The sequence below is a fragment of the Python bivittatus genome, unplaced genomic scaffold, assembly GCF_059951505.1.
Source record: "Python bivittatus isolate LINGU-HERP-01145 unplaced genomic scaffold, Pbiv_v1 ctg000330_np1212, whole genome shotgun sequence".
NCBI classification, from domain to species: Eukaryota; Metazoa; Chordata; class Lepidosauria; order Squamata; family Pythonidae; genus Python; species Python bivittatus.
Window position 1 is genome coordinate 55,796,540 of NW_028277058.1, and position 13,813 is coordinate 55,810,352.

The following is a 13,813-nucleotide window of genomic DNA, read 5'->3' on the forward strand; positions in this document are numbered from 1 at the left end:
AGAAAAGAGGAGCAACCAGGAGAAACTGGGAGACAGGAGATAGGTTCAAAGGAGAAAAGGTGCTTTAAAGCACCTCTGTGCGTGCAGGTAGCACCTGTTGGCACCTTCTCAAGCCAAATGCCTCTTTCCTGGGATTATACTTCAACTGAGGAAGGCAGAGGGACCGTTTGGTGGAGTGGTTTAAGGCAGGGTTCCTCAAACTTGGCAACTTTAAGACAGGTGGACTTCAACTCCCAGAATTCCCCAGCCAGCCTTGGAATTCTAGAAGTTGAAGTCCACCCATCTTAAAGTTGCCAAGGCTGAGGAACCCTGGTTTAAGGCATTAGGCTAGAAGCCAGGAGACTGTGAGTTCTAGTCCTCTCTTAGACATGAAAGCTGGCTGGGTGACTTTGGGCCAGGCCCTCTCTCTCAGCTCAACCCACCTCACAGGGTGGTTCTTGTGGGAAAACAGGAGACAGGAACATTAAGTATGTACGCTGCTGCCCAAAATCAAGATGAGATTAAATAAATACCGAATAGCTTCTGTTGCTAGGAAGTTCTATGTTTGCACATGGATGAGTGTGCACCATTTGCTGTGCCTCTCCATTGATGGATTATGTGCCATCAAGTCATTTTCGATTCCTAGCGACCAAAAGATAGATTTTCTGCATGATGATCTATCCCTAACCTGGTCTTTCAGGTTTCCCAATGGTGCACTCATCACCACTGTAACTGAGTCCATCTGCCTTGCTGCTGGTCATCCTCTTCTTCTCTTGCCTTCCCCTCCATACCTCTCTGTTTTTATAAATCATCCTTACTTCCACACCCCTTCAATTGCTGCCTTTTGTTCTTTAAACTTCACACCTCTCCCCAGCTGAAGATCTTATGAACTCCCATCAAAGTATGATGCTCTTAAACTTTATAATAATAATCTGGGAATTCAGTTTGGGGTGAAGTCTAGAGCTCACTGGAAGAGCATTAGCTACAGCTAATTAACTGATGTTAATGAACCAGTGGCCTGACTCAGTATAAAGCAGATTCTTATGAGCTTACCTCTGCAAAAGAGGCTTCTTCCCTGAGATGAGACCCCTTGGAAGAAGCATTGTGAGAGATCTACTGATAGGAAGATGTCATGGCCTGTGGAGAATAAGTAGACTTAAGCAGGTGGAATGGAAATAACTCAGAATTTTTGCCAGCCTGGCAAATAGAAAGTCTTCCATCCTTTCCAACCTGACAAGCAGTTTGGCCATGTCAGTCCTGATAGGAGATGTTCTGTGTCCCTCTTTTTTCTTTAGGCCTTGTTGAACCTCCTTCTCTTCTCCCTTTGAAGAAGCTCATCCAAGCTGTGAGCTGTCGAAGCAAACAGTGATGCCTTTGAAGGTGCTGTTTCTAGCATAACCCTGGAATGAGGTTTCACGTCACTCAAATCTTTATTCATCATTCTTCCGTTTCTCCTAAAATATAGGCAAACAAGAGAACAGATGTATAAACATTGAAAACAGAGACTAAAGTAAATTAAAGCAATCCTAATATAAAGGTAAAATCTGCTTAAGTTGAGTTTGGCCCCCAGTGACTTAATAGACAAGTCTGCATAGTTTCTTGGCAACAATATAGAACTGTTTTGCTATTACCTTCCTTGAGATTTCCCCCCCCCCCCCCCCGCCTAGGCTATAACCCTAGATTCTCTGGAGGTTTCCCATCCACGTACTGTCCAGGTCTGACTTTGTTTAGCTTCTGACCCTAAGCAAGGTCAGCTAAGTGCAAGCAAAATTAGAAAACAGCTTGAAGCATCATGAATGATATAGTCTTAGGCTCACCTCCAATCTTCTTAGCAAGATTCAGACTCTTGTTTTGAGAGCAAAAGACTGAACTGTATTATATCACACATTATGAGCAAGATTAACCTAGCTCCTTCATTTGGGCAAAATGTTCCCCACCAAATGTAATATGGGTAGGCAGAAATCTTGTAATTTGATGCATCAAACAAGGTCAGGTGCATTCTGTCATTCTGAGCCAGTAGCGGTCAAGGCACCAGGCTAGAAATCAGGAGGCTGTGAGTTGTAGCCCCACCTTAGGCATGAAGCCAGCTGGGTGACCTTGGGCCAGTCTCTTCAGCCCTCAGAAGAAGAAGGCAGGGGCAAACCACTTCTGAAAAACCTTGCCAAGAAAACTGCAGGAACTAGTCCAGGCAGTTACCAGGAGTCCATACTGACTTGAATGCACAAAAGAAGGGAAATCTTCTAACTTGATGTATCAAACAAGGACAGGTGCATTCAACCAGGCCAGCAGCGTTGCAAATCACTTGTAATTAATATACAAGCAATGGTATATTGTTTTGGTAGAAACAACTTGTACGAACAAAGTTGTTCCTACCAGACACATTCAGGAAGGATCTGTTTGTACTTCAGCTGGTAGGCTGCAATAAAGTCTAGCAAATGAGGTGAGTTAGTGCACAATTGCCATTTTCTGGGGTGTCCCTCCCAAGACAAACTCTTTGTTCTTGGTGTGCTGTAGAGATTGGATTATAGATTTTGAAATAGAATCCCCAAGGTGCCAGACCAAAAGCTCTGGACACCGCTGTGATGGTAAAGTGTGATAGCTCCAGACTGGCACAGAGCACAGCAGGGAGATGAAACTGGAAGGCTGACATAGAATTGCAGAGCTAAATTATTGAACCTCCCAGAATTATCTTTATATGAGCAAAAGGGGAAAAGTCACACAATGGGAGTCTTGGAAGCGTCTCTTCTATTTTCTTTTTTAAATTTAGGGATATATAGGTGTCCTGGTTCTTTCAGAGTTATTTAATAGGGATGAAGACTTGTTTTGAAAAAAAATGGATTGATTTGTACTTTACTGATCAGCAGCTGTGGAATTTGGAAGCGTGGTTCAGGGAGAGACCATGTGCTTTGCAAAGGAAAGGCCTTAGTTTCATCTCTGGGTCCCTGGCTAAACCTGGGAAAGATCTTAGCTGGAAACTCTGGAAGATTATGCTACATGGACAACACAGAGCTAGAATTAAAGTATAAAATTGTGTGGCCTGGAGAAAGGAAGAAGAGTGGGGGATTTTTTAGCTGTTTCAAAACATTAGGGCAATGTTTTTCAAACTTGGCAACTTTAAGAGGTATGGACTTCAACTCCCGGAATTCCCCAGCCAGCATGAAAGTTTGAAAAACACTCTTTCAAGTTTCCAAGTTGCCAGGTCTGAAAAACATTAGGGCTATCTAATGAAACTGACTGGAAGGAGAACTTGAATAAACATATGACAGCATTACCTCCCAAAGCACATCATTTATCGGTAGAATTCATTATCAAGACGCAGTAATAGCCACTAAGTTGGATGGCCTTAAAGGGAGATCAGATAAATTCATGGTGAACAGGTGTGTTGAGAGCTATCAGTCTGGAAAATCCAGTGTTATTTCTGAGCTAGGCCAGCATACTGCAGGAGAACAATGGTGAGAAAGAGAGGTCTCCATCTTCTGCTTGCCAGCAACTAGACACATCTGGCCAGGTGTGAATCAGCTATTACTGGGCCAATACAGGGCCTTGGTCTAATCCAGCAGACTTATATTCTAAAGCAGTGTTGTCCAAACTTGGCCACTTTAAGATGAGTGGACTTCAACTCCCAGAATTCCCCAGCCAGCATGGCTGGCTGGGGAATTCTGTGAGTTGAAGTCTATTCATCTTAAAGCAGCCAAGTTTGGACAACACTGTTCTAAAGGATTGGTCAGGGCCGCTGAGTCCAATTCCTGGTCAATCAACCCAATTTAAAGCATCCTTGGTAGGTGGTTGTGCAACCTCTGTTTCAGAACTTCTAGAGATGGGGAATTCATAATCTTCCTTGATAAACAGTCCCACTGTCAAATGGCTTTTACCATTAGGAAGTTTTCCTTAACAATCAGTTGGAAGTTGCCCTCCACATATTGAGGACCATCATTCCATGTCCTGGGTCTGAGCTTCCAGGAAACCACCTTGCACTTCATTCTTTATGTTACCTTTCCTCAGTCTTCTCTTCTCAAAGCTAAACATACATACCCAGTTCCCTCAGTCTCTCTTCCTAGGACTTAGTACATCTACAAAATTCCTCTGCTTCTCTTTTCTTTTATATATACAGATCATTTATACTTTTTTTTTTTTTACATATTATAACGGTGCAGCACTTGGAGATTGAAGGTGAAAGTTGCTTTGGGGCTTGAAGGGGAAGGTGCTCACTTAGCACCGGTCTGCAGCCCTTTAAAGCAGCTGCATCCTTTCCTGGACTTGCGTGGCTTCACTCAGCAGCTGCCCTGCAATCCTGAGAAAAAGACCAATTTGGTTTAAGACAAATGTATTGACAGGCTCCCATGTGCGTCAAGGCACATGTTTATCTTTGAATCCAAAGCATCTCCTTTTTTCTCTCCTTGCCCTTGTTTTATTCTGCCCAAGTTGTCCTCGTTGAATGCCCACCTGCCCTGTTTTCTAACTTGCCTTTCTGATTTTAAAAAATGCCGAGTTAGCCCTTTACTCGCCTGTCATTATTTATTTATTTACATCCATTTGTATGCCATGTACTCACCAGACTCCAGATGAAACACTTATTAATTTATTTACACTGAAGCGGCATTCTATCATTTCATCACAATCCTAATCATGGTTTGTTTTAGCCAAACAAACAGCCGGCGAAAGACAGCTTCCTAGGGTCACCTAATCATCTTTTCTTCCCAAAACACTGTTAATGATAATAGTGTATGATCACTAGTGTCATTATAATGAATACAATATAGATGTAATTACATTATGTTGATCACTTGCTGGGCTGGAAAAAATAATTTATATTCTAAGTCACCACCATAATACTGTAAAGAAAGCCACTTGCTGAAGAAGCCAGAAGTTATTTACATTTTGGGCAGCCAAAATTAATTTTTACCAATTGAGGCAATAAAGTATCTCAAATGTCGATCAGCCTTGATTACAGTTGTATAAATATCCTTTATATTTTTCACGTAGTGTGGCTGATCTTTGGGACTAACTCCCACAATTAATTAATTTATTTATGTATGTATGTATATTCATGGAGAAAATCTATCTTTGTGGTTGCTAAGAGTCAGCAACAATTTAATGGCACATAATCAATGTATGTATGTATATATTAGATTTTGAGGCTGATAGACTCCAGAATGACTTTTTTATAATTTAAAACAGAAAAAGGAAGAATCTAAAGCAGTGTTGTCCAAACGTGGCCACTTTAAGATGAGTGGACTTCAACTCCCAGAATTCCCCAGCCAGCCATGCTGGCTGGGGAATTCTGTGAGTTGAAGTCCACTCATCTTAAAGTGGCCACGTTTGGACAACATTGATCTAAAGCATCCAGACAACAGTATCCCTTAAAAAAAGAACCAACAGGGCTCCAAGCTACCCAACACAAAGCCTGGTAGAACAAACATATTTTTAAAGTCCTCCAGAACATCATTAGGATGAGAGCTACATGGATTTCTAAGGGTTATCACTCCAGAGGGCAACAGTACAAGACAGAAGGCATGCTTCCTAGATGCTGAGAGGTGGCATTGTTTGACTGAAGGCACCTGAAGTACACCAACTGAAGCACTGAAATTTAAAAGATGGCATTGCCAAAGTGATGCAGGATTGATCATTGCTCAAGGAATCTTCAACTCTTGCCATAGCTGCAAATTCAGAGAGCTGTTGCCATAGTCTTACTTTTCCAACCATAGTCTGCTCACAGGCAGTATGGGGATAATGCTAGCTAACCCTGGCATACTACAAGGATTTCTAAGATCATGGCTTGGACTCTAAGACTGTGCTCGGAGACAAAGCTGCAGGGGACTGTGGTCCAGCAATATCTAAATGAATTGGGCAAGTGCTGAAAAGATCCACTGAGAAGTTTAGGCAGGTAGAAGAGATTAAGGCAGAGGTGTATGGCGTCAGAATATCTTGATTCATCACTGCTGGAAAGGGGAGGCTGTGGGGGCCCATAGAACCTCTTCAAGGGTCACAACATTTTGCTAAGCCATAAAACCTGGTTTATAAACCATAGTGGTTGGGCCACATATCATGTTAAGCCAGATCCAGATAAATCACCCTGTGGCTTAGGGTAATGGGGGAACTCAACCAGCTGAGGAGATGGAACTGAAAACTGGGGAATATGGAATATTAAATAAGGATCACTTTATGCCACTACATAATCTTGCAGAGGTCAAGTTAAAATGATCAAAATTATGAATTCCCCATCAGAGTTTTAGCAAAAAATTGACATTTTACTGGCGTGAAATCTAATGCAATGGCACATATAAACCCTTTTCATTTGACACATTACTGATTTTTCCAAGCTGGTAGAAAAGTTGGCTGATTATGAACACAACACCAACACCATGTCTTGATCTGGAAGTTGACTTGGTAGAAGATTGGTTGCATTTTGTCTTTCTGTTTAAATTTAGGAATGTAGTCTTCCAAAGTCCCACCCACACCATCCCTGTGTGTGGGACTACAACTCCCAGAATTCTAATCCAGGACTTGACTAGGAACTCTGGAGTTGTAGTCCCAGCACCAATAGAAGCATCACTTTTGTTACCATAAAGGAACAGAGGGAGCTTAGCAAAACATGGTTGGTTTATCAGAATCAAATATGTAGCGATTCTTCTATTTAAATAGGATAGAATATTAGAGAAAATAGCAGGGAGCTGAACCATTAACATCAGAAAAATAAATTTATGGCCCCAGTTACAGAGTGGATTGTAGATGTGATGGTACTTGAGGCTGATGAATGAGTTGCTTACAGACAGATTATATATGGACGATTGCAATGAAATATGCTTATCCTTATTGAAACGGTTGTATAAAACTTCATGGATAGAAGGATATAGATACAGCTACATAGTTTTGGTTGTATTGCTTTATTTTCCATTTTTGTTACTGTTTTCTTAACTTTTTTTACCTTTGTTTTGTTTTATTAAATAAAGAGTTAAGGATGGAGTGGTACTTCAAGAATAAGCCCATAGCAATTTTTCTCCATTTCCCAACATTTTCTTTTTGGTATGTCTAAGCTTTCTGCAAGGGATGTGAGCTTCTCCACTAAAAATTTTTTGGTTTTACATTTAAAATAGTTCTCTCCCATTACTTAATCATAATCTGAAAACAGCTAACAAACATGAAACATAAGTATACCTTGTAAAATTGATCCATAAAGGCAACAGAAATCTCCATACGTGTGTGGAGAATGGGTGACTTCTGCATCTTGCTGAATTGGAGTCCCCAACACTTCAGTCAAGCAGGGCCTCTGATAAGAATCGCTGGGAACTTTAGTTAGGAAACATGTGGAGGAATGCCAGTTGCCTACATCTGCCATACAACAAGAAGAGACTGGCCCTTGTGCCAAGACTCTCCCCCCACAGTTGGCCATTCATCTTCTCAGTGGCTGCAAGCTCAGGACAACTGCATTGTGTTGTGAGCAAGATGACCTTGTGTTGATACTTAAGTATAGTTTAGCTCTCTACATAAGATGATTTTGCTGTTGTCAAAAGTACAGTTGTTTTTCTGCTACTGGGAGAGAGAAAGGAGATCGATGGCTGGTGTGGGTCTTCCGGGCTGTGTGGCCGTGTTCTTGAAGTCACATCACCCTGGGCACAGAGAGAACTGCTCCTGTCTGTGCTCCTGCACTCTGAAGATGCCGGTCACAGGTGCTGGCGAAACGTTAGGGAACAAAACTTCAAGAACACGGCCACACAGCCCGGAAGACCCACACCAGCCATCATATGCCAGCCGTGAAAGCCTTTGACAATACACAGAAAGGAGATCATTTGTAATGTAAAATGTTTGTATCCAGCTGCAAGTGTAACCTTCCCCATTGCCTCTAAAGTGGGCAACCTGGGCAGTCCATGAGTTTTATTTTCTTCAAAGCCTCATCTGGTTATGATTTTAGAAAATGGGGAGGTCATAAATCCATAGAAAATATAAGAACATAAGCCCTTCTGGATCAAGCCCCTGTCCCATCTAGTTCAGCAGTCTGTTCTCATAGTAGTCAAACAACTGCACAAGAGCCCTCTACTCTCCCAACAGATGGCTTTCAGAGGCAGTCCCACTACCATCAAAGCTAATAGCCATTGATCCCCAGGACCTCTTTGAATTGATCCAACCAACCAAGCTGGTAGCTGGCATCACATCTTGTGGTGATGAATTCCAAAGTTTAATAGCTCTAAGGTGGATGCAAAGCATGTCTCTTGAACACCAAAGGCTGTTCTCCAGCTCTGCTGGGTTCCCATAACCCCCCTTCTAAAACCACAGGCACATTGCTTCTCTCCAGATATTCCAGGTGTGATTGCTGCTACTGTTTTCTCTTGCCAGGCGATTCCATTCCAGCTGCCATTGAAGAGGTGCTCTGTGGTGGGCAATGGCGGCATTCTGAAGAACAGCCGCTGTGGCAAGCAGATAGATCAAGCAGACTTTGTCATGCGGTAAGTAAGCCAAATTCTGGCTGCAGCATTGCTTGCCTCTCCTCCGTTCACAGCTTTTTCAAAGTATTTTGGTGTCCCTGCTTTTGACTCGTCAGCGGCAACCCTCACCTGTCCTTTCTCAGAGGCTAGTGGGACAGCAGGGCCTTCCAACAGTGCAGTCATGGCTATAGGCTCTTAAAGGAAAAATTAAGGAGGGATTGAAAGGGCCTCTGGCCCTCTATTCAAACAAATTTCATTTGTTAAAAAAAACAAAAACAAATCACAGAGTAGTGTTTTTCTACCTCAGCAACTTTAAGCTGTATGGACTTCAACTCCCAGAATTCCCCAGCAGGCTGGCTTAAAGTCCCCAAGGTGGAAAAACACTGCCATAGAGCATCTTTTCTCAGGAAGAGTCTGAAAACTGGAATGGACCTGAATGAAAACTGTTCTGTTTAAAATTAGCTAACCTGATTAAAAATCCAGTTTAATTCATTACCATTAATGTGATTATTCCCTACATAGTTAACAGTTTTCCTCTTCTGTCATATTACAATTGAAATTTAGCAGACTCTTTAAGGAGTTATTCTGGGGTCCACCCCCAGGCTTTGGGGTAGGACAGTGGAGTCCACAGAAAGTGCCCCATATGTTTTATAGATGAGTTACTAAATTTAGGAGTGTCCCACCTGTGCTGTTCCTCCCCAAAGCTTTTGTGTTTCTCCAGTTATGGCCAGAGTGGTAGCTAAGTTAGAAACATTGTCAATAAAGGTGTGAGATGTTTACAGTAGTTGAAGGAGGCAGCCCTTTGTGTCTCGTGCTGCTTCAGTCGAGGGTGCTGCCATGCACATTTCTCTTGCTAAGATCCAGCAGATTTTTATTGCATGGATTTTTGGCCCACGATCCTCCAACTATTGAGTTGACTTCAACCAGAAAAAGGGCATCTTCTCTTCTCTTCTCTTCTCTTCTCTTCTCTTCTCTTCTCTTCTCTTCTCTTCTCTTCTCTTCTCTTCTCTTCTCTTCTCTTCTCTTCTCTTCCCTTCCCTTCCCTTCCCTTCCCTTCCCTTCCCTTCCCTTCCCTTCCCTTCCCTTCCCTTCCCTTCATTGCTGTATGCCTTCTGCAATATGTTCCTCCTCAGAAATACCAAAGCTTGCACCAAAGCTGTTCCAATTCCAGGACATGCTGATTATATTTGACATCCCACAATGGTACAGTCATGTTACTTATTTTATGGATTGGGTTTTATCTCTTTTTTATTCTCTTGAATGTATTTTTAATGTGCACCGCCTGGAGAGAGAGAGTAAAAAAAAAAAAAGGAGGAGGAAGCCAACATAAAAATGAGCTCTTTTCAGAGGCATGGAAAGAGATGATCTTGCCTAGTTTTTACCAGTCAGGAAAAAAAAAAACCCCTTGGAAAACTTGAAAGAGAACAAAATAAAGTAATTTTAAAAATGCACAGAAAGCTACCCATTTTGGGCTGCCATAGCGTTGCCACAAAAATGGTCATAACTCTAGAGCAGTGCTTCTCAAACTTGGCAACTTTAAGATGTGTGGACTTCAACTCCCAGAATTCCCCAGCCAGCATGCACTAGGATGTTGACAGTGATGGTAGCTGAGGATCAGAAGGGAGGGAAGGCGTGGGAGATATTGGGGGAGGAAGATAGACCCATGATTTTCTCCTTTCATACTAGATGCAAACAAATTGTGGGCAAGTACACACACACACACACACACACAGAGTTGCATACACATAAAGATTCATAGCAATGCAGCAGACTTTTCTCAAGATACATCCACGACACTGGGCAAGCCTTTGCATCATAACTAGTGAAAGCTCTCTAGGCCAAATGTCCTCCAACTGTAATGTGTGTATGTGTACGTGTATTTATTTGCCTACAACTTATCCATGTGATTCGGGCACTTTGCAACCAGCATGCACTTACGATGGTCGCAGTGTCCTGCAGTCATGTGACCGCCATCTGTGAGCTTCATTGCTGGCTTCTGACAAGCAGAGTCAATGGAGAAACCACAGTGAAATTGCAAGTCATGGTCACGTGATGTTGCACTTAACGACCTGCAGTGATTCGCTTAATGGCTGCAATGGAACTGAATTCGCAAGTCTGGCACAGTCATATGATGTTTCACTTAACAACCACTGCACTTAGCGACGGAGTTGCCAGTCCCAATTGCAGTCAGTAAGTAAGGACTATCTGTACTTGCCTTAATGGAATACATCCTTATTTTTTTAAAACAGTAAACTTGAACAAATACATGAATGCAAATAAAAAGTGAAATTTATAACACCCTTTTCTTTTTCTTCCTTTCAGATGTAACCTTCCTCCACTAAGCAATGCATATAGCAATGATGTAGGATCCAAAACTCAACTGGTAACTGCTAATCCCAGCATTATTAAGAAAAGGTAAGGAGCAAATAATCTGTTTCTTCTGAAAAGATCAGCCATGCTGAATAAAGAAGAGAAAAAAATAGGCATTCTGTTTTGTTTTGTTTTTTTAAAAGAAAGGAAAAAGAGGTATTTTAAAGTCAGAGTGTTGTGGGCAGAAGAATTGTCTCACTAGCAACCTGTGTCCAGTCAACAACAATCTTATTGGGTGGGTTAAGAAATGGAGAGACTCATCTGTCATCTCTCTTGAAATTGGTTTGCATCCACATGCTTCGAAAAAGAGCTGTGAGTACTGGAATGTGATAGTCAGAGCCATCTACGTGGACGAAACATGGGTCCAAAGCTCACCCCAATTTTGATTTTCTGTGTTTTAAAAAGGAAGTTTCCAGCCCTTACCCTTATGAACATGTGGTTGACAGCATGTAACATTTCAGGAGCCAAACATGTAGCCAAATAAGAAATTCATAAATTAGGGCCAAGGCTCAGTTCTGTATGGAGTTTCTCCCAATGAAAAGGACAGGCAGAAAAAACTGTAATTTGTGCATTTATTACTGAATGTACAGTACTAAATACATTCACCACATCTCTGAATTCTGGAATATTGGAGGAGTTTGGCTGATGTTTATGAGGACAATACAAACAGCTAAGAGAGAGAGAGAAAGAGAGAGAGACTGAGAGGAACACAGTCATAGAACAGTTGAAAAATGAAGGGAAGGAGACAAATAAGTAGAGGTTAAATTTTTATTTCAGAATAGTGTTGTGCATCCATACTTGATTGTTCTTTTTGCTGAATGTATGGAAAGCTATATAAATTACGTTCCTTTGCAGCTTCCAACCATATCTCTGAAGTTAAGTGGCACAACTGCTGAATTGGATGGCTGGAAACACACCCAAACTTGTTTTAGCAAGAGAAAAGAAATCCCGCTGCCCACCAAAAAAACAAAAAACAAACAGAAAATCTGATCTCCATTCACATATGTGACATGGACCTGATCACTGTCTAACTAGTCCTCGTTTAGTGACTGCCTCATTTAGTGACCACCTCATTTAGTGACCAATTGCAGTTATGACAGTGGTGAAAAAGTAACTTTATGACCAATCCTTGCATTTACAACCTTTGCAGATCTGTAAAGCAAAGGAAAGCTGAAGTAAGATTATAAGCACAGGGGCAGTTTCACTTAGCAACTGCTTTGCTTAACAACCAAATTGCTGGTCCCAACTGTGGTTGCTAAATGAGGACTACCTGAATATGAGACCTGCAGACATCCAATGTGCCCTTGATCTAGAAGTGCCCTTGATCTCACTTAGAGGAGAAATTTGAGCTAAGACCTAAAAAAATAATGATGAAGACGATGATGATGATGTTACCCCCTGTGATAATATCAATGTGCAGGCAATCCAGAGCAATATCTTCCTACACATTCATGGATGCCATTCCTAATCATGATGATGCCAAAATGACAAAACATATCTTATAAAGTCAGAATATAAGCTTTGCATTTTTGTACTTGCATTGTGATGTTGCTCACAGGTACAGTACCTAAGACACAGATCATAGGTGAGACACGTTCCCAAATCCCATTTCTATATTTCTTATGGGCTTCTCTTGCTAAACTCAAGTTCCCCTTTCTTGTTGCATGAGCTTTGTGAAAAATCAGCTATTAACTTTCAAAATTATATTTTAAAAACTTGTTTAAATATGTCTTCATATGGATGCGTACAATAGTGGAACAGTCTATCTGCAGAAGTTTGTGCGTGGGTGGATGGATTGATGGATCACATTTTATAGGCCATCCACCTCAAAGTGACTGGGCAACATAAAATTAATAATTATGATACGCATTGGAAATTGTGGGAAAGGTTGGTTCTCTACATCAGGGTTCCTCAACCTCAGCAACTTTAAGATGGGTGGACTTCAACTCCCAGAATTCCCTAGCCAGGCTGACTGGGGAATTCTGGGAGTTGAAGTCCACCCATCTTAAAGTTGCTGAGGTTGAGGAACCCTGTTCTACGTCTAGAGGTTTTTAAAAAGATCAAGCCAACTCACAAGGATGATTTAACTGGTTTTCCTAAACACTACAGAAGGTTGGACAAGATAATCCTTGTGGTCCTTTGACTCCACAGTTCTATGATGATTCTATGATTCTGGCACTCGTAAGAGTGGTTCCCAGACTGATAAAAATTCAAGAGCCTGTTCTGTAAACAGCCAACTGCAAGCTGTTGAGGTAGAGATTTATCAGTGGCTCGTTCTATGATGCTCTTCTGTCTTTTGCTCTGTGCATTAATAATCTTCATGACCTACTTGGGCTTCGCAAGAGATCTGGTTGCCCAGTGAGTAAAACAAGATGCTGGACTGAGTGGAATATTGGATTATTCCAATGAAGTCCTTAGGACATTCTGAGGATTTCCAAGTCGGGTTAGGTAGACTGGGGTAAGTCCACTGTTTATCTGTCCACTTTGGGAAGCTGATTTCTACTCCAGTAAATGTTCCTGTGGATTGTTCAATAAAAGAAATCAGTATAAAAATGTGGATCATACTTATGCTGAAGCTATATATTCTTCTGTTAATCCCCTCCCCCCCCCCCAATTTCCTCTGTTTGGTTCTGGTCCTAGTCAGACTTCTCTGTTCCTATTGTTCATGTTGCAGTAGACTGGTTGAGAATGAAACCTCCAGGTTCACTCCCAGCAAGATCCGTGGCAAAATTCTTTTAAATGCCCATCTGTTAAAGCAGTGCCACCTCTTCATGCACTTTGCAGATTTGTGTGGCTCAGTGTAAAGGTCACCGTTGCCCAGATCAAGAAAAATCACAGCTGATTCCAAAAGATAGCTCTTGATAAAGGTTACCAATAAGAGCTAATTTCCTTTCCTCAGCTGTTTCATACATTTCATATAATCTACAAACAAAAGTTGAGAAAGCACTTCACCCACCTATCTTAGATCCCATCACTCCTGTCTTGTCCTTCCCTTTAAAAACCTTGGATTGCAAATGGAAGGGACGAAGAAAGCTGAATAAACT

General features: G+C 41.6%; 1 protein-coding gene across 1 annotated transcript in view; it reads left to right on the forward strand.

Annotated features, from left to right (window-relative positions):
• ST8SIA1 (ST8 alpha-N-acetyl-neuraminide alpha-2,8-sialyltransferase 1) overlaps positions 1-13,813 on the forward strand; it is a 67,896-nt gene that overhangs the window by 26,054 nt on the left and 28,029 nt on the right. The window contains exons 3-4 of the mRNA XM_088141353.1: positions 8,311-8,420; positions 10,722-10,814. Coding sequence (XP_087997479.1) covers positions 8,311-8,420; positions 10,722-10,814 — 203 coding nt within the window. The remainder of the gene's footprint in view (positions 1-8,310; positions 8,421-10,721; positions 10,815-13,813) is intronic.